Source organism: Daucus carota, chromosome 2 (genome assembly GCF_001625215.2).
Source record: "Daucus carota subsp. sativus chromosome 2, DH1 v3.0, whole genome shotgun sequence".
In the NCBI taxonomy this organism is placed as follows: domain Eukaryota; kingdom Viridiplantae; phylum Streptophyta; class Magnoliopsida; order Apiales; family Apiaceae; genus Daucus; species Daucus carota.
In genome coordinates, this window is record NC_030382.2 from 41,233,815 (window position 1) to 41,255,583 (window position 21,769).

The 21,769-nt window shown below is 32.8% G+C and overlaps 1 protein-coding gene across 2 annotated transcripts; it reads left to right on the top strand.

Moving 5' to 3' along the window:
• The first annotated feature begins 4,536 nt into the window (after positions 1-4,536).
• Positions 4,537-15,918, top strand: LOC108207583 (protein ENHANCED DISEASE RESISTANCE 2-like). 2 transcript variants are annotated; one of them, XM_064087564.1, is made up of 20 exons: positions 4,537-5,046; positions 6,542-6,616; positions 6,716-6,769; positions 6,852-6,967; positions 7,486-7,622; positions 7,710-7,759; positions 7,839-7,939; positions 9,898-9,993; positions 10,067-10,131; positions 10,215-10,286; positions 11,160-11,306; positions 11,407-11,696; positions 12,229-12,292; positions 12,614-12,789; positions 13,598-13,699; positions 13,837-13,887; positions 13,968-14,111; positions 14,295-14,390; positions 14,574-14,675; positions 15,427-15,918. In XM_064087564.1, exons 1-20 carry the CDS (start codon positions 4,915-4,917, stop codon positions 15,532-15,534), a joined length of 2,178 nt encoding a protein of 725 aa, XP_063943634.1. In that variant the 5' UTR covers positions 4,537-4,914; the 3' UTR covers positions 15,535-15,918. The 2 variants fall into 2 exon arrangements, with proteins under 2 accessions (XP_063943634.1, XP_063943635.1); XM_064087565.1 differs by lacking the exons at positions 14,574-14,675; positions 15,427-15,918 and having other exon boundaries at positions 4,779-5,046; positions 13,991-14,111.
• The last annotated feature ends 5,851 nt before the right edge of the window (positions 15,919-21,769 follow it).

Sequence of the window (21,769 nt, forward strand, 5' to 3'; positions counted from 1 at the left end):
TTTTTTAGGTTCTTAAAATGCCTGTTAAACTCTCATAGTAAACTAGCTAAGGGACATATAGATGACTGTATATAATGTTATAGACACACATCATATTACCATAATATTGCAGACTACCACTATGTTTTTATAATGCTAAAAAAATAACATATCATTAATAATCAAATCAAAACATAATGTTAGTGACAAAAAAAAAAATCCAACGTTTTTTCAAGGAAAAAAAAAACCAACATTAAATTTTATTCAGAAAAAATAAAATAAAATAATTTTTGAAATTTTTTGGAGTCTCAAAATGCGTGTCCAACTCTCGTCCTCCAAGGTAAACTACCTAGGACACTACATAAACATATAGACACATATCAGATCGTCATTATATTGTAGACTAACATTATATTTTAATAATACTAAAAAAATAACATAGTGTCAATAATCAAATCCGAACCTAACGTTAGTGACAAAAAAAAGTCCGAACCTAACATTAGTGACAAAAAAGAAAAAAATTATAGTTCAGTGGTAGGTTTCTAAACAAATAATAAGTTGGGTGGCAAAAAAATCTATTTTCCCTTGGAAATAATCATTTCTAAAATGTGAAATACACCGTCGATCGAATTTGGGGTGTTAAGTTAGAAATGGCATATTCGTATGGTTTGTGTAATAAATTTATAAGTCAATTTTCAATTTATTAATTAGAGTCCAAGAAATTGAAAATCTTACCTTTTTTAGTAGAAACTTTTTTCTTTATTTTCGATATGTGATTTTTCAAATAAATGATCATTTCAAAAGATAATTTATAATAATTTATTATTATATTAATAATTTTTATACTTGATAAATTGTAAACACCAAACAATTGTTCAAACACAATATATAAAAATTACTTTTCACTTGTAATTAACTTTTTATTTATAAAACATAATATATTATTATTTTTAAGTTACGATAAACGGACGTTAAATTTTATTCCCAACGACAAATACTAGTAACAATTAATAAACTTAATTTCTCTCACCAACTCGGTGAACCATCGTAAGCAGTGGCCGTCGTCTTAATTTCAAAACCATAAATTTGCGGCCTAAATCTGTACAGTACACAACGCTGACGACCTAGACAGCTGACAGCATCTCCAAAGGCGTTGGCTATAATCGTTGGTTAAATTGGACCTGTAATATATTATGTAAAATTTGCTGAACCTGTAAAACATTTTGCTTCAATGGTATTGGCTATATTGGTTGGCTATAATTTAAAAATAGTATGTTATTAATATTTTAGATTATTAAAATTGAATATATCAGTTTAATATGATAATAGATGATGTGCAATCTTCCTACAGATTTCTTATAGACATATAGAGGTTTGACAAATTTAACCATCCATAGAAGCTTGGTTAAATTTATAGAAAATAGCTGAGCATGGTTGAAGTTGTGTTTTTCGAGTTGTTGGCTATTTTTTTATTTTAAATATGTCACCTCACTTTTTAGCTAAGGGTTTTCAATGGTTGGAGATGCTCTGACAGTAGGAGCCCAGTAGATGATAATGACAAAAAAGGTATATATCTGATAATAATAAAAACGGCAATGAAAATATTAGATATTTATAGTAGTATGTTCGACTAATAATGATGGTAAGTTGAGAAATTTGTTATAACTAACAAAAAGTTTATTCGTTAATAAATTAATTTTTGATTTTGATATTATTCATTATGGAAATCTTGAGATTTGTTTATATGAATCGGTCCAAATCGAGTTTTGTGAAGTTCGAGCTTGAGTCGGTATAAACTTGATTAACTTATTAATCAAGTTTTCTTATTTGAACTTGAGTTCGTCTGCGATTGAGCCAGTTTCATGTAAATCAAATCAATATGATTCTGTTTGAGTCGAATTGGCTTATAATGTGTTTATTAGTCGCCTCTAATCTCTTTTTAAATGGAAAAAATTCAAAATATATTTGTACAAAAGATAAAAATTATATATCTGATTTTTGAGATCCAATGTAAACTGATAAAATTATATAATCATCAAATAATTATATGGATAAAAATTGTATAAAAATAAATCATATATCATCAAACAAATTATGTAACTCACGTATGAATCATGAATTATAGTTTAGGGTGTATGATATTTTGTTTGCAGATAAATATGATTATGAAATTTCTGACTATTATATATGTTTTAGTTTTTTTTAATACGCATTCTATTCGCGACTGTTATATATGTCTCAATTACATGATATATATATATATCATCCGTTTATCTTGTATAAGTGTTTTTTTTTTTTTGATGTATTTTTTTTTCGTAAAACTTAGATTCGTTTGATTTTTTTGAAAATATAAAATTGTAAATGTCATCATCTATATATATATATATATATATATATATATATAATATATTAAGTTAGTCAGAATTTAATCAGTAAAATCATGTTCGAGTCCAATCAAGTCCTTTCACCATTCGACTTGGTAATTTTGTTAAATAATTTTTATTATTCTAATACAAAATTATTAATTAACAAATTGAAATAAGTTGATCAGCACAAATATATTGATGAACACATTTATTCGTCCATACTTAAATTGTAAGCGGTGAATACAGAATTGATATTCACTCAGTCCACTCATTTTTATAAATTTTTTATTGCTATTTTAGTGTTGTAGTTACTGTTATAGTTGTTTTTTAACACCATGTGGAGGGGAGGACGCGCCCTCCTCCAGATATGATCCGGGAGGTGCGGTCTCTTGTCCAGGAAACAGGGATGAGAACAGGAATAGGGAAGGACGTTTCCTCCCTATCTCCCTATCAGGACGCGTCCTCCCTATCAGGACGCGTCCCTTGGCCTAAAAGAAATACAATTGTGAATGAACGATGAGAGAGAGAGGATGAGTGAGTCTCCGTGACGACCCTTCCGAGGGATATGAAGACCAGTTACCAAGCTCATTTGGTAGTTGTCAGGCTCATCTGATAGTTCCCGGGCTCATCCGGGCATGATCTACAATCTTCAATCCTGCTATCTGCCGAGTTAACCCTCGTGTGGGGGCTTGAGGTGATGATGATTCTTAAAGGCCCTCCGGGGTAATGTGAAGGTCGATCATATGTCTGAATCCTGTATTCTGGTGAATTAGCCCTCATTGGGGGATTGAGGCGATCGTGTAATTTGGCTCCCTGTCTACCTTGTTTGAAGACGAAGATCTCACCGGGAGGTGAGGACATGTCCCTACACCTCGAGGGGTTAGTCATGGCTCTCCCAGATAACTTCTCCATAAGAGTCGTGGTAGATGTTATCTCTCGTAATGGAGATATCGTCGTATCCGTGATCTATTTGGATTAGGAGTCTGAGGTAGTCAACCTCAAAACTAATTCTAACAGGAGTAGGACTTTCCGAAATAAGCCATCGGCTTGTTTTCGACTTTATCGCCAAGAGGCTTAGTCCTGATCAAACTAGGACTCCTGGTTCAATAGAATTACGTACGGCTTGATCCCCTATATAAAGGGGTACGTAGGCACATTGAGGGGATATATCGAGAGTTGTGAGAACGAGAGCAGAAATATATTCCCTTGATCTCAGCCACCCTCAAACACTTAAAACCACCGCCCACGACGGATTTCTGTCATATAATCACCGTGAAACACCCGATTCCGGCAACGAACCTCACGTTTGTTGATTTATCAAATTCCTCCGTCAACAGTTACATGACTTGTTTTAAGAATTATTTTTTTCTCAGAAAAATTAAATTATGTGTCGCATTTCATCTTTTAATATATACAATTCAGGATCGCGTGTGGCCGCTCGTCTAACACAGTCCTAGTTTAATTTGCAGAGCTAATTTAGTCTGATATTTAATCACGTCAACATGTCATTCATATGTCAAGTCTACAACGATTTTTGTTCATGTCCAGTCTTAACAAGGGCCACCCCTTCCTGAGCTGTATACAGTAATATTAACGAAACTCATTATTGATAATTGATATTTAATTTTTGATATATATGTTTAACTAATTTAGCTGTATAATCAAATTATCAGTAAAATTATTTTTATATAAGTTAAAATTATATTAGAAACAGATTTACTTTTTAGCTATGTACTCAAAATATTTGTGCGTGTGCTACATATTAAAAAGATAAAATTTAACATTCGAAAATTAAATTTGTGTCGCGGTCTCTAATTTTGGAAGAATTCCTTCAATTTATGGCGTTCCTTCGGATTCATTTATGGAAGTTATTTTAATTTTTTGCAGAGCCTCAACTTTATAATTAAAATAGAATTATATATTTTTCTTGAACAAAGATTTAGTATGATTATACTCATTCCTAATAATTTTAAAAAATATAATTTGTACAATAAAAATACAGAATGACATAGCGTTTGCTAAATTAACACATTTTTTAAATATTTTTAATGAACTCCACCACACTAAGTTATTTACTCTCTCTCTTTTTCTTTCTTATTTTTTCGAGGAAAAAAATCTCATTGGATACCAACTAACAAACCACACAAGTCTTGTTCATATAAAACCTGAGGAAAGAACCAAGCCCAAACACAAAATAAAACAAAAAATATAAATTTTCTGGAAAATCCAAACAATACCTGGATTCTTCATATTGATTCTTTGATTCCCTTTTCTGGGGTCAGAGGATCATCCTTTCCTTCCTTCCCCTATAAATTTCTCTACCTATACATACACATATACATACAAATAATATATACTGGTGCAGTTGTATGTGCATTGCTGTTTTCATCAAGAAGTATATAAAATTTTAGATTTTACGCGACCCTTTTGTTTCTTTAAGGGTTCTTGTCAGTTTTTTCAAGAATCAAGTGAAAAGATTGTACTTTTAAGGGTTCTTGCATATATATATAAAAAAGATTTATGTGCATTGTGGTTTTCAAATGAAAATACAAAAAAATTGAAGGGGACAATGGAGGGTTGGCTTTATATAATACGTCATAATCGAATTGGGCTTCAATATTCACGTAAAAGATACTTCATTCTTGATGGGAATTGTCTCAAGAGCTTCAAATCAATACCCTCTTCAGAAGCAGATACACAGGTATGAGTATATAAACCCTTTTGTTTTTTTAGGGTTCTTGACAGTTTGTTTTTTTTTGTTTTATTAAGTAAATATTGTAATTTTAAGGGTTCTTGCATGTATACATTTTGTTAAATTTAATTTTTTTGCTTTATTTGTGATTTTTTTCATGTTTATTTGAATTTGTTGTTAACTTTAGTTTTGGGAATTTGAAATTTGTAAAGTACATAATAGTGGTGACTTGTAATTTTGGTTCTTGTCTTAGATGATTATTTTATCGAGTTGTCTTGTTTTTCTTCTTTGCTAAATATTTGTCTCTGATGACATGGGTTCTTTTATATTGTTGTGGTTTCGTGGGGTTTTGGTATTCTTGTTTTGGTTGGTGGGGGTGTTGATACCCACCATTTTGCTTAATGTGTTTAATATGATAACCTTTTCAATGGATTATTGCATTGTGTACGAGTGTTGTTGCGATACCAATTGGTTAACTACTTATGTGGGGATTACTAGTAGTCTAGTACTTTGATTTTTCTAATCAGTAATATTAACAACAAGGCTTTAACTTGGGAATCAAATTAGATCCGGAATGCTTCGTTTTGTGATCAGACATGTCTGAGTTGGGTTCCCCTCTATAAAAATATCCTGGGAAGTCACATCATACCAGAATTAAGATGAACTCTTTATAGAAGTCCAAAGCCATGGAATTGCCATAGATGATTCCCAGTGTTGGTATACTTGCGAAAAGTTTGCTTATAGATATATGGAGGAATATTACAAGCAAAGTAGGCCAGCATAAATGAAGGAGCAAATACTTGATACCTAAACTTACAAAATATTGTTTTCTGTTTGGTCTTTTGAAACAGAATGAGGTGAGGCTGGATAAATTATTAGGCTGCTTTACTGACATATTATAATTTTTTCTAACCTTATTGCACTTCATCAATTTGTGGTATGATACAATTTTTCTGCTTCATATTGATTACCTCATCTCCTTATCTTAGTCATTTTCTTGGAAAATGTAATAATCTTCTGCTTACAGTCATCATCTCTTTCAGTCGCAGTTCACATACATTTCCATCTCTACTTCTTTTAACCTTTAATTTTTTTACAAGTCACTCAATCCCGTTTCAGCAACAAATCACGACATAAAAACTTCTAGTATTTTTATTCACAGTGGACAACATATAAAGTATAAACTGGTTCTGACGTTAGACTTGGCTAGCACAAGAAATATACTCTAAATTCTAAAAACTTTTGAACGTAGAATCTATAAAACGAAGTATTGTTGATTCCTTATCCACTATAGGTACTTGTTTGTTTGTTTTAATTTTATTTTGTAAGACTAAGATCTATCCCCTTTTCATCAGTTGTGAAATAAATTTATCCAAGTGTGCTAAATATTTTGTTAGTGCCCGTGAACTGGTAGGAGCTCTGCTTTGTAACTCATAAATTAAAAGGTATCCCGATCAACTTTCAACTAATTTGATTTTATTTATTTCCCATCTTATTATGTTAGGAGCAAGTGAGAAGTGCTATTATAGACTCTTGCATCAGGGTCACGGATGAAGGAAGAGAGAGTTCTTACAGAAAAGTATATAGTCTTGAGATGAAGTTCTATTACGTCGGGTCTTACAAGGACTAACCATCTGTCATAAATTTATTTACCTATTATTTCCTTTTTAACTTGTAGGTATTCTTCATTTTCTCCTTACATAATACTTCTAATCACAAGGATCAGCTTAAGGTGAAAAAGTTTACTTGTAAATTAATACTTTTCACAGTATGGATTCTCTTATATGAGTTTCTTAAAAATTTAAATTTTACAGTTGGGAGCAACCAGTCCAGAAGAAGCTGCAAGATGGATTCAACATCTACGGGACGTTGCACTTAACCCCGAAGCCAACCTTGTGTCTTGTTCAAAGAGAAAGTGGCAACCTTTTAGGTAAATTTAAAATAGTTCATCATAGTAATATGGCAATATTGAACATGCTGCTAACATGCTTATGAGCTCCTCAACTTGTTTAAGCTAGATCTTGGACATCCTGTTTCCTTGTAAATAGATGTAACTTGTAAGGAATCATCCGCAGATACACTATACGTCAATACCCATCTATCTGATAAAAGGGAGCACATGGAAACAGGCTGTTTTGATAGAATTAACTGCACACACATAGTAATTTGTTTATGTAACACATACTGGTTATCTGATCTTGATATAACATTATGTGTAAATTTGGGCAGGTCACTTAAGAACTTGCATTTTTATGTTAGCAAATCAAGATACCTTGCAAGTCTAAAGTTTAGAATTTGGGTTTGACATGTCGCTGTTGACTGCATTTCAGTTTTATCACTTAACCATTATAAAACTAATTTAGACTTTTACTCATCCAGTTTGTAGTAGACTCTGCAGTTCACATGAACATTATTTTGACACCATCAGGTTTCTAATATTATTTACAGAGCTTTTGATGGTGTTTTGAAGAGGACGTCAAATAAAGAATCAATAGACTGGATATCTGCAGCTTCCATGCATGTACATGCAATGACTTCCGACGTTATTGCACCTTCACCATGGCAAATATTTGGCTGTCAAAATGGTACAATTAAGTTTTGTCTTTGATTTTAGATGAAATAGTTTATTTAGGTGTACATACATATGTGTGTTTCTCAAATTGGCTATGTAGGTTTACGACTGTTCAAAGAATCAAAAGATAGGAATTCCGGTGGAAGAAGGGTAGGTCGACATATGTTATTAGCTTAAACATGTAAATGTTTTCCATCATATCTCTGATGTGTATATCTGACTTTTTCAGCGTTTGGATGACCCCCCAGCACTAATGGCCGTTGGTGTGGTAGATGGAACTTCAGAGGCAATTTTTCAAACTGTAATGTCTCTTGGTTCCTCTAGATCAGAGTAAGTTGTTGACATATTTCTGCACAGTGCTTCAGTCTTACCAACTATTTATGGAGCTATTTTTGTGTATAGCTAGTTTCACAAATTACACACTGTTCCATCTTACAGATGCCACCGTAGTAAATGCTTTATTTATGCAGAATTAGCAGTTTTGTAATTTGTGGAGATTGCAACTTTCATGTTAAACTGTTAATTTGTTTGATTTTATCTCCCTTGTCTTAATATTGTAGTTGTTGCCTGCTAGACCACAACACTCTTTGTTGAAAACTGTGTTGTATATATTTTGTTATTTTCCACTGTTTTGTAATGCATATTAATAACGCTGAGGCTTTTTACCTTAAATACCCCCTCCCCCCTCCCCCCGTGGTTCCTGTAATATTATTTTTATTATTTTTTGGTGAAACACTCCGTAATGATGGTTTGATATACTCAAAATTCCTAATGAGGAGAGGAGAGAACTTGTATATATCCATTTGACTCAAGTCGACGCTTCTATGTTTTCCCCCCATATACTTTTCCTTTTAGGTAATAGCATTTCATGCAAGAATAATAAGATTTATTATTCACTTCATGGGAAGAATGAGGCGGTGTGGATTTCAGGAATAGGCTGAAATCTAAGTTCAAAGAAGAATATAGTGGGGTGCTTAGTCAGACGGAATCCTATATTTGACGGGAACAGGATTCCCACACAAGAATATGTTAATAGGAGTTAATTATTTGTGTACGAGTGTTAACCACTCCCATTGGCGTGATTCGAATTCCTAGTGTAAGGCTTTGTCTTTACACTGGCATATGGGCACACGCACTCAAAAATCTTAATCTTTCTTTTTTATTCTTCTTCTTATTATTTTTTTGACTAAAAACAAAAATCAATTAAAGATAGATGCAAAGTTTTTAATTCTGGCTAATTATTCTTGTGATGTGCAAGAAACTTTTAAAGAGGTGGAATGAGTTTAGCTATATCTAGATTTGCCATATTTCAAACCTTGGGGTGAATTGAGAAGTATGTCATCTTTATAAAGAAGTGTGTAAAAGCTCAACAGGTGTAATAACACTTAGATTTCGGTGAAATAGCCAATAACCCTTAACTTATACTAGCTTATATCATGTGTGATGCACTGGTTATTTTTTTAGTTTATGTTATTTTAGTTTTATATTTTAATTATTATGTGTAAGTTTATAAAATGATTAGGACTTATAGTTGTGTTTAACTTTGAATAGTTTTATAAGGTAATTAGGTCATAAGAGAGGGGTTTAAACTAAAGTTTTTATATGTGTTATTAAACATTGAGTTAAATTAAATTAAACTCATCAATATAATTTTTTGGAATAAGCAAGACATGAACATAAGTCCTAATAATGATCAAGTAGCAAGCCTGAAGTCCAAATACTGACAGATCACCAAACTTCTAATATTTCAACGTTAATAGTACAGTATAGATATACGGAAATTACTTGCCAACAATGCTGTTTTAAATTTTAATAAGCATTAGTTCGTTCGATATACAGCAACTTACTTTGACAGTTTGACTGCACATTGTTACAATAATAAGGTCTTGGCTCAGCTCTGGTTTTCCATACTCCAGAGTCTCCTGATGGAAATAAAGCATCAGCATTGTAGCAATGTAGCCTACTAGCCTAGTGAATACCCTTCAGTTCTTGGTAACAAGAGGTAGAGGGTTCGAGCCTTTGCGAGGAGGCATGTTTGCATGAATATTTAAATTGCCTGCAACTGACCCAAAAAAATAAAATAAAGAGCAAGTTATTCTAATTACCAAAAAATGAGGGTTTGAGCCTTAGTGGAGGCATGTTTGCGTGAATATTTAAATAGCTTGTAACTGACCCAAAATATAAAATACAAAGTATGTTATTCTGAATGCCTTCCTTCCAATTACTTGACTTCATGCTTCACATTAGCACTGCTTCTTGTAGAGGTTGAAAGATAATATTTTTTGCAGATGGGACTTCTGTTTTTCTGGTGGCAGCGTGATTGAGCATCTTAATGGTCATACAGATATAATTCACATGAAAGTCTATAATGATTGGCTGGCATGGTGAGACTTATAGCATATAGAAGAGAATAAAAGACGACATCTGTTATGGTTTTAACGCTACAAATAATTTCAGGGGGGCACATCGAAGAGATTTTTTGTTGCGGCGCTACTGGAGGAGGGAGGATGATGGAACCTACGGTATTAATTTTTTAGAATTTGTGAATTTGATACGTGTGTCATGATGTCAGATGCATTAACATTCTTCTAATGGTCTTCTGCAGTTATACTCTACCATTCTGTATACCACAGAAGATGTCCACCACATCGTGGCTATGTTCGTGCTTGCCTTAAAAGTAATGTATGCTTTAAATTGGGAGCTAGAGTTTTTGTAATTGCTAATCATGAAGCCATTGATCTTGATTAAGATGATGCAATTTGACTGACATCTAAAGGATGTTTCTAAATTTTTGTAATGTATACGTGTAATTAACTTGCTCAACAATCTCATTTCTTCACTATCAACCTTCCTTTTGCATTTCTTCTCTTTTTGTTTCTTAAATTTCCTTCAATAAACACATGTTATAATTATAAGTCTAAACATGAAGTTGGGACATTAAAACACTAACTATGTGAATAAAATGTTAATAAGCTTGTCTGTATTCTAATATGCAACATATGTCAACCGTATTCGTGTTAACTTAAAACATGTATGGATTACATACCCCTACCTAACAGGCTTATGCCTTTGCTCTCAGGGTCTTGAGCAGCAAAAGTTCAATTTCACATTCATGTTAGTTATTTCTTTAAGATCTGGTTTTTATTGACGGATGAAGGCCTTATTTCTTGAACTTAACTCTGTCATAAGATCCAGAGGAGCTAGATATAGCATCCAAGTAATTCATGTTATAGTTGTCTGCATATTGTATGCTCATGTGAGCTCCTTGACATCTCATTTCCAAAACTTCTAGTGCTTTCTTTTTAAAGCGTTCTGATGGGAGTATAACTCTAGTATCTAGAAAATGCATGCATGACTGAAAATTCTGCAAATGCGTAAAAGTAACTATTTGTCAAATAAGAAAATGTGTTGTTTTGTTAGTTTCTAGAACCTGCATTAAGCTACTCATGAAACCCTGTAATTACTTTAACGTAGGGTCTCGTCTACTCTTGCAGCTTTGCGTAACTGTTTTTCATTAAGCAATTTTTGATCCGGTTGTATTAATTTACAGGCGGTGGATATGTTATAACACCTGTGAACCATGGAAAAGAATCAGTAGTTAAGCACATGTTGGCTATTGATTGGAAGTTGTGGAAACCCTATCTACCAAAACCTTATGCAAGATCCAGAACTGTCCGTATGCTCGAGAGAGTTGCAGGTGCAGTTTTTGTTCAATCAGAGTTGCATATCCAATTGAAATAATAGTCTTAATTAGAATCATGCTGAAAATATTTGTATATATGTTCTCTAATCTACAGCTTTAAGAGAGATGTTTAGAACAAAAGCAGGGAACCCTTCTGATTGTTCATCAGAGGTTGCTAGTGATACTGATTTGCCTCAAATAGAAAAGGGGACTATTAACAAAGAAGTCAATATAGTGGTTGGAGAGGAAAAATCAGGAGTTGAGCGGGAAAAAATATCAGGGTCTTCAAGTCTCATGGATTTGCATAATATGTCAGACGAGTTTTATGATGTACCAGAACCAATTGATGAGTACCAATCAGACAATGAATGGACTTCTGACAAGAGTCAAGACGGTCACTACAGGGTACGTCTATAAGATTTTTAGAGATGGACCAATTGGCTCATCTCCAATATAACATTAAATTAGTGTGACCTGTTTACTTAAAGTATATATATTATAAGCCTGTGATAACAAACTTGAGGTGGGTTTATCTGATCATTACATATTTACCCTCGTAATGGTGGACTGTATCTGGTTATCCACAGAGCTTTTCACCCTCCTAGGGATTTAATGTTTCGCTTCTGATATTTTAATTTATGTAATATATATATTTTTAAATAGTATTAAAAAGTTGACCTATATGCTAATTTTTTTGCAATGAAGGCATGAAACCAGATATATGATCTCAACTAGCCCATGTTATAGTGCTAATCTACTACATAGTTTAAATACAATGATATATAGAGCATTAGCGGGAATAGTTTAAATACAATGATATATAGAGCATTACCAGTTCCTGCTTATATCTTTTTGTAAAGTTTCTTCAAAATTGTGTACTGTATTCTTCTTTTGTTCACTTGCTTGCTGACATAGTTCTTGATTACTGAAATTACAGGAGACTACCCAGCCTAAATTTTCAAAAGCTGCCAATTTTGTGAAAAAGTTTCATGAACGTGCAGGTTAGTACTATTAGTGTCTCTTTTTTGTTAAGATAAATAAAAAAAGTATAAAGTGTAGGATGTAATATCATTCCATGTTAAGGAGTTACGAAAACTGGTCCTTGTATAGGCAGAGACCTAAAGCACGAAAGCATTATGAATGCATATAGGAACAGAAACAGAATTGGGAAATTAGGCGATATTAATCTGGTGGTAGTCTAAACATAACACATGTAGGTAGTCAAGACATACCACATGCTGGAGATATTAATATGGTGGTGTTTAAACAAAACATATGTACAGTTACATCTTTCAAGTAATTAAAATTAATTTTTCATGCAGTTCAAAAGAAAGGTTACAAGGACTTACAAGAGTTGTCTTGGGAAGAAAATGTTTCACACATTTACGGCTCCACTCTTCCAAATGACTCGAGTTGTAATCTTCCCTGCAGTTGGGCACCTGCTGATCCTTCAGCTTTTCTAATACGAGAAAAGACCTATCTTCGGGATGGTCAGAAGGTACACTTATTTGGGATACTTGGAAACTAAATAAGAAACTCAAATCCACCTTGGCAATGTTTGATTTTCAGTACTTTAAGAAATATGTATTATTGGTATGCTTACATCTACCATTTTTGCTTTATTTGGCCTATCAAAAAAATTGCTTAAATTATTGAGGAGATAAAGTGGCAATGAGAAAGGGGCCTCTGTAAAATTTAGGGTTGTAAGCCTGCATGCATTGGCAGTTGAGTCCTTCCACAGACAGTGGTGATGACTGATGAGGGAGCCTTCACAATTGTTTTTGTCCAAGGATATGAAGAGATAATGAGATCATAACATTCAACAAGCTTTTGTCCAAGATAATGAAGAGATGTTAGTGGTGTCATAAATTTGTAAAGACAAACATATTTCATTTAATAAACAGAGAAGAGATGCCTGCCAAGTGAAGTAGAGAGTGTCGTACACTTGTACTTGTGGTTGCGGGTACATGTTTCATTTAATAAACAGAGAAGAGATACCTGCCAAGTGAAGGAGAGAGTGTCATACACTTGTACTTGTGGTTGCGGTAATCTCAAGTGGCTTGCTTTTGTCTGGAGCTGTAGAAATTTGTAGAACGTAATCCTTCTTAGTGATGTGCACCAAATACTTTAAGTCTTCATGATTCAGTTAAAAAGCGGCTTAATGCTTTTTGTAGAATGCTTATATGCTTTTATATCTGTTATTGACGTGTTGCTCTTTGACGAACAGTCTTTACAATTTGAATTTCTCCTAATACTTGTGTAGCCTCTGAGGCATCTCACATTCCTTCTAAAATTTTCATCACCAGGGCAAGGCAAAAGGCACTCTGATGGAATTTATTGGTGCAGATTGGATCAAATCAAACAAGCGTGAAGATGATCTTGGTGGCCGTCCTGGTGGCATTACTCAGGTTTAATTTGCCATTTGCGATGTTTTTATTTCTATCTTTGTAAATCATTTGTAAAGCATTGGTGTACAATATATTGTTTTTATTGCTACAAATAGTGATGCAAACCCCTCATGAAAGTTCAATTTGAAATTTGGCAGAAATATGCTGCTGAGGGTGGACCAGAATTCTTCTTCATTATTAATATACAGGTAATACTGCCTGTGTTATGCTTTGTTTTGTGGTAGGGAATATGGAACTGTATCTTCTGATTTGTGACTCCTTAATTTAGGTCCCTGGTACACCTATGTACAGTTTGGCCTTTTATTATATGATGAGTACTCCTTTGGAAGATTCTCCTTTGCTAGAGAACTTTGTCAATGGAGATGACACTTATAGGAACGCAAGGTTTAAACTCATACCATATATTTCTAAGGTTAGTGTCCAAAAGCAAGCAGTTTAATTGGGTGATGTGACTTCCACCATCATCGTTGGTTAACAATATCTGTTTTTTTAACAGTTTTGTTTGCATGATTTATCATCAATTGCCTCCCATTGACTATATTATCGATATACCAAAATGTAGTCGATCTAATTACTACCTGTGACTGTATCTCAGGGATCGTGGATTGTAAAGCAGAGTGTAGGAAAGAAAGCTTGTTTGTTGGGTCAAGCACTTCAAGTTAATTACTTTCGTGGAAAAAACTACTTGGAGGTAATATTCAAAGATTATGCATTAGTAAACTTCTCAGTCTGTTTAACACGTGTGGAACAGCTTTAGTGAGTGAATTCATTTTTTTTAAAAATATAACAAACAGCTCTCGATGTGCGCACAACTAGGGTCGGTTATAGAATTACTGTATTTACTATTTCAATCTTGAAACTCTTTGAATTTCAGCTTGATGTTGACGTGGGGTCATCAACTGTGGCAAGGGGCGTAGTCAGTCTAGTTCTTGGATACCTGAACAATCTCGTGATAGAAATGGCTTTCTTAATACAGGTAAAACCGCTGTTTTCATTGCTGCAGAAAATCCCACTTTAAATGATAAAGTCGTATATGTTTATGTCTAACTAACCACTAATATTAACAAGATTCACAGCATTGTGTGCCAAGTAGAAATTCAGACAAGTGTATGTGATCTGGTATTTGTATTAAGTAACCTTAGTAGAATCTGCATCAATGTAAAGTTTATGATAACAATATTTAGCTTTAAAGAATTGGAATTGAGCGCCTGTTGTGGTAGAGTGTGAGTAGTATTTAGCCAAGTGTTTGGAAGGGCATTATCACGATAAAGGGTTTTTATTTTTGGACAAGGAGATGAAGGTACTCTGTCTACTCAGATTCCCGCCCTTATGTAAAATTTTCCCAAGTCCTTTGGCACCTACCGAGATAAGCTAGCTTACATGTTTATGTTTTTTGACAAGCATATATGTTGAAGATGAATGGATTGGTTTAGATGATTTCTCTCTTTCTATTTTCCACTGATATTAAGGACGATAGACTAACAACCAATAACCATAGATACATTGCATGAGAAAGACTAAATGAAAGAATTTACGCTGCTCTCCTAGTCCTGTTAGCAGAAAGGTGGCTGCCGCAAATACTGCTTGGTCTTTTATATGATTTTTACATCAACCAGACCAAAAGAAGGGGGTTATAAACTTTACTTTACGGTGAAGATTTCATTAATGTTAAATTTTATAGTGGAAGCTTGCATGGATTTTAACTGTAAAAAAGTGACTTTCTGCAGGCGGACACATACGAGGAGCTACCAGAATTCCTCCTAGGAACATGTCGTCTTAACCATTTGGATGCCGCAAAATCAGTTCCAATTGAGACTATGCCTGATCGAAGTTAAAGATAGCATACATTCTCGACTGCAGATAAAAATGTTCAGATTATAGCAAAAAAGATCGTCTCGAATGTTTCATGTAATGCATTGCTCCTTATATCTCCACAAGTAAAGGTTAATACAAGAAAGAGGTGAATTGAAAGAGGCAATTTGTGGATAGAGTGGGTGGAATTTAAATTGTATATATTAGTAAAGAGTTTGTCTATTGTTAGATCACACTTCATCGTTTACAAGATGAGAATGTTATTTTAGCCAGTGTTTTCGCTCAGCTGAAATCTGCAGTTTGCTCAGAGCTACATCTGGTATTATTTTTGTAAACAGCAACAGTTTTTTTGCTGAAAATCACGTAAATATTTTTTATGTAAATTTAAAAAACAATTTTTTTGAATAGCAACTTTAGTCTAAAAGTTGTTCTAGAAATAGCAGGTTCCCATGATTTTAAGAAAAACTGCTTTTCAGATGTTCCGAAATGTTGTTAAAACTTTAAATATCAGATCTCGTCAAAAATATTAATTTTCAATTTAGTAACTGTTAATATTGGAAAACTTATCAAATAGTTAGCTGATTTTTTTTAACAGTATTTTTTTGTTAGCACCAGCGGTATCCCAAATGGACCTTGTGTAAACGCCATATGCATTGTTAAGCATAATCCAGTAAGCACGATTTTCTTCTTTTTCTTTTTTGAATGAAGAAGCAAGTGACAAGGAAAGTGATTTGAAATTTGAAATATATGACTCCGAAATGGAAAAAAGTTGTATATCTTTTGCATTTCCCTGGTGAATATTCAAATTTAAATGTGCTTTCTTGCTTGAATAAAATTAACATGCACTTTGTTTCCCTGAAAAAAGTTGTCTACTTGCGAGGGTTCTTTCAAGTTTTGTTGTAGCATATTAAGAATGCTGTCGCGGATTTTTTTTTTTTTTATGAAAATAAGAATTTATGTTAAAATATTTAAAATCTAAAATTTTATATTTTTTATTTATAAAAAATAAAGATTTATTTTCGAAAATTGAGTTAAGTGAAAATTGTGTAGTTGGTGTATATTTTGTTGCATAACTCCACGAATTTTGTTTTAGGTTGAGAAAATGCTTCTATGTAAATTGCGAATCACGTAATACTACACATTAATGACAATTTTTGTTGTTATTTATTTCATCCATTAAATCACATAAATATCTCGCCCTATTCACATTACAAAGTTTTTATACTCAATATGAACTTAAGAATATTTTATCCCTGGATTTGATATCTTTATAATTATGCGAAATCAGATAATATTGAAATATATCCTTTATCTGGACAGTGATCTCGATCCGATCGAAATTATTTTTCAGAGTAAAAACATATAACTTGCTTACTTGGACCATCTTCGCAATTATAATTAACGACAAAAAAATATATAAATTGCGGGTACAGTTTTAAAAATAAAAAAGTGGCTTGACATGTATTGCAAATCGAGGAGGAACGGGAAAGCGTTGGAGAAACGGTGAGTAATAAACAAGATGTGGGATATTTATAAACAAGGTGGTGCATGGGGAAACGTGCCAGCCACCTCCAGCTGTCGGTTCGAGATGCGACTTTATATGGGTGAGTGACCTGCTAGTACCGGTCACACCGTCGGTGACATTATTGTCGGCACGACGCCACCGACACGCGACAGGCTCCATCCCCAGATTTTGTTAATGCCTCCATATCACATGCCTTTATATTATGCTTCTATTACTATCCAACCCATAAATTCTCACGTAAATATTAATATAAATCCCGCGGCTTTCCTAAATGAGATTTTAAATTAAATTCTTGGCTTGCGATCATTTTAATTCCTCAGTTTTTTCAGTTTAAACATATTGTTATTGTAATAATATAAACATAAAATGAAAAGTATTATTGTAACTAAAAATAATAATGTTCTAAATTATGAGGAAATAAAATTTTATTATATTTATTAAAAATAAACTATGACATTATTAGACTTGCTTTAAATCTCCTGAAGCTTACTTGGAAGATTTTCAAAATGTGTACCACCTACGAAACAGTATTTCTTCTTTATCGACATTAAGTGAGTGTTTGTTTGAGACTTATAAATCCAGAATCTGGATTATAAATTATAAGCACTTATTCGTACCGTTTATATAATAAGTTAAGAAGCATTTATAAAAAGTTAGGAATGCTAACTTTTGTTTCAGGTTTCTACTTATTTCCCAAACACTTTAATCACTTATAAGTCTTATCCTGCTTCTAATTTCTACTCCACATATTTATTTTAAGCAAAAAGCACTTATTTTAAGCTAACCCAAACGGTCCCAAAATTTTAATCATTCATATAAGAAATTAAAGTCAGTCGACTGGGAGATCACACAGTTTTTACACTAAAATCTGAGAAATATAGAGTATAAAGTCAAGCTGAGTTAGAAAGAATTGAAAAAATGTCGAAGAACATTTTGTGTGTGTATGTATAATTTGTTTATGGGTGGGTGATGAGTATGCACAATTGCACATAACCTAGGCCCGCACATGATTTACAACCAATTAAAGAGGTATGTCACATGGAGTACTTGATTTTGACCATTCAACAACAAACTTTTTTATTTTTCACTCGAATTTAAAATTGAGGTGCACATATTCCACTCGTGTATATTTAATCACGGAATTGAATTAGTCTATTTATATCACAAAAATACACTAATTTCCGCTCTTTCATTGACGGTCCACGTGAACTATTTCACTTTTAACTACAATCACTTGCTTTAAAAAACTACGATCACAATATTTAATACCACATATATATTAAAAATAAATTATAAGATTGAAACTTTTATCCACATATTTAAAAACCACATACTTATCACAATTCATAAATTTTACTTTTAATATTGGAAAATTTGATAAAATTTGATTTGCTCATTATATAATTCATATATATTCCTCTTTTCAATTAAATGAGATCGTTGATTATAGACATATAATTCAAAGTATATCGACCACAAGTTATATCAATTATATGGGCATCCAGGGAGTAAGTAGACTATCGTGCTGGGAGATATTAGTGTGCTAGTACGTTTCCAAACTAGGTGCGCGCAAGTTGGCCAGACACCGTATTATAAAAAGAAGTTAAAAATTTTACTTTTTCAAATGAAATTTTGATATAAATTTTTGTTTATGAAAGAAAAATAAAATGTAAATTACCAAACTTGATGGACATTACTCAAGATCAATTAAATCATTAAATTAAGGATGACACGGTATTGATAATAAAAATTATTTTCTTACATAATATTGAGTTTTTTCAAAATAATATATCACCCGGACGAGATGGGTACCAAATTGTAGACTTGAAACTGAAAGTTGGAGAAAACACAAGAGCCTTTCGTCTGGTTGAAGTTACATCAAAGTGACATGTCACTCTGTTACACGATACTTATATTTAAAATTTAGAAAGTGAGATCAATATTATTTAATAACAAAGCTCAAATCCCAAGCAAAGTCACGTGATTCTTCTACTGTACCGCATAATCTCTCAGTTGTCAGCTGGCACGACAGCATTTTAACGTGTGGGCCCGACCATCTTACCTTGCCACGTGGCTGACATGTTGTCGACTCCGTAACGTGCGATTGTGGTCCCCACTGTAACGTGGTTCCTGTGCGTGCGAGCACGCCGTAACGGATTTCTACTCCGCTCATCGCGCACTGCACCGTCAAATTTGCTAGTGAAATTACGTTACTACCCGCGCGTGTTGAAGATGTTGCTCTGTTTTAGAGGGTAGTTTGGTCATATAAATTTTATACGGAAAGGTTAAGATGTCGCCGTCGCTTTAATTGTAGAAAAAAAAATCTACGAATTAAAAATAAAGTTGAAATTCAAAACTACCGCCCTCTGCTCAATTCATTTTCCACAAGTCTAATTTCAAATTTGAATTTGTTTGAATTTAAATCGCAAAAAACAAAGTACACTGAGAATAGTCAAATAATGCAGAAATATTATTATATAATATTATTCAATTGGTAATTGTAATAGCAGACACAAATTTAAATATAATTTTGGTATTTATATCTATAACTAAAAGAGAATAAAGAAAAAGGTTATAAAATCTAACTTTATATATAAAGGATATAGCCCTGTTTGGAAGTTAGAGATTTGGGTCAAAATTAGAGGTTTGTGATGATTTAGAGGTTTGACCACTAGAATCCGCTAATATAAATGTTTAGTAGTTAGCGGATTGAAATAGAGGTTTGAACCCAAAACGCTAATTTTGAAAAAAAAAACTATTTTGAGGAGTTTTTTGGGTCAAAGGCTTTAGTTTGCGTCACAAAAACCTAATCAATCAGCTATTAACCAAACAGTTTTATGAGAAACAGTTAATTCAATCCACTAGTCAAAAATCTAATTCAATCCGCTAGTCAAAACATTAGCTAACCGCTAACAGTTAATTCCCAAACAGGGCCATAATCTTTTGTATAAGACACACACATTTTGAATTTTTAGTGAAGTGAAAAATACAGTATATCTACAAGAAACTGTAAAAATATACTCCTTTTGTCCCTCTCATTTGTTTACAGTTACTATTTTGGGATGTCTCTCTCATTTCTTTACATTACCATAAATAGTAAGTTTTTCTCATCATTACACCCACTATCTTCCCCCACTATCTCATACTGTATTTAATAATAAAAACTACTATTACACCCACTACTTTCCTCCACTATCTCAAATCTATTATTAAATATTGATAGGTCCCACCACTTTACCCACTTTTCATCTAACTTTACTCATTTTTCATAAATTGTCTTGGTCTCCGTGTCCCCCTCCAATGTAAACAATTGAGGGGGACGGAGGGAGTATACAGTACATTTTAACCAATATAACCGTAGTGCCAGAAATTGTTATGGGCAGTTTTTAGACAAATTAGATGTTACTAAAGTATTAATTAATCATTGTTGGTTGATTTCCATCTCAAACATGTGGCGGGTACGATAATTTGGTGACACTTGAACTAAAGAATTCTGTTTAGATCTGTTGTTTTGTCGCTGAGTAAGTAAATGAATGATTATTAAGGATTAGTGTATATATCCGATCTGAGACGCACACTAGTTAGTTATATACGCATATGTTTGTTCAAAGATCACTCGGGATCTGTATATTTCAGGGTTGACTAATATGATTATAATGCATAAATTAGGGCATGTTTCCACCCAGAGAGAGTTGATACTAGAATCATGAACCTTTGAGTATTGAATATTTATTATAATTTGAAGATATTATTGTCTTGAGTGCATATTTTGAAATTTGCATATACCAAGATATGCATGTTGATCAATTTTATAGCTAGAATATTCAGTCCGGGTTATTACAAATTAAATCAGACATATATTGTTTGTATGAATAAAAAATTTACTCTTTATAATTGAATTATGCTCAAATGAGTTACATATAATTAGTTTTATTTTATAAATTATTTTTAATATAATTATATTTAAATTTATTAAAATTATTATTTAATATTAATAATAAAAAATTATGTCTTCCCCCGCTTTTTCTTTCATTCGATGTAAATAAATATATATGTTTCAATATATCGGGGTTGTTTGGGAACCGGAAGCAATTTCTGCTTCTGGTTTCTGCTTTTCTTGACTCGTTTGTGCAAAGAAGTAGAAGCACTTTTAAGAAATGAAGAATGTTAGCTTCTCTCTCACAGTTTCTGCTTCTTTTCCTAAAACTTTATGAACTTATTTACTTCTCACTTTTACTCCACTTTTTTACTTTAAGCCTGGAATCACTTTTTTTAAGCTTGGCCAAACGGCCCGATCATCTTCACCTCTGCAGCCTATGAGTCTAGGACCATGCAACAGTGCAACTCTGTGTTTTGGCTTTCACAAGTACATACGATGTTTGTCTTATTTGACCCGGTACCTCATATGAGTTACTGTAAATTTTATACTATTCATATACGGATCCGTCGAGTAAATAAATTTCATTTCGATGTGCAATCTTGCATGATTAATCAGGAAAATTCTGAAACTATGCACGCATAGTCAATATTTACCGATGAGTGAACATACTCGTGAACTGCGCGCGCATATACAAAAAAGTGAGGATATTGTAATTTTCAATTTTACATGTACGGGTTCTATTTTATACCATTTCCACGAATTGAATGCACAGCTGAAAATATGTGTAGTACTATTATTTATTATTAGGGTTTCTCTAGTGTGTGCCCATGGGCACACATTATACACTAAATTT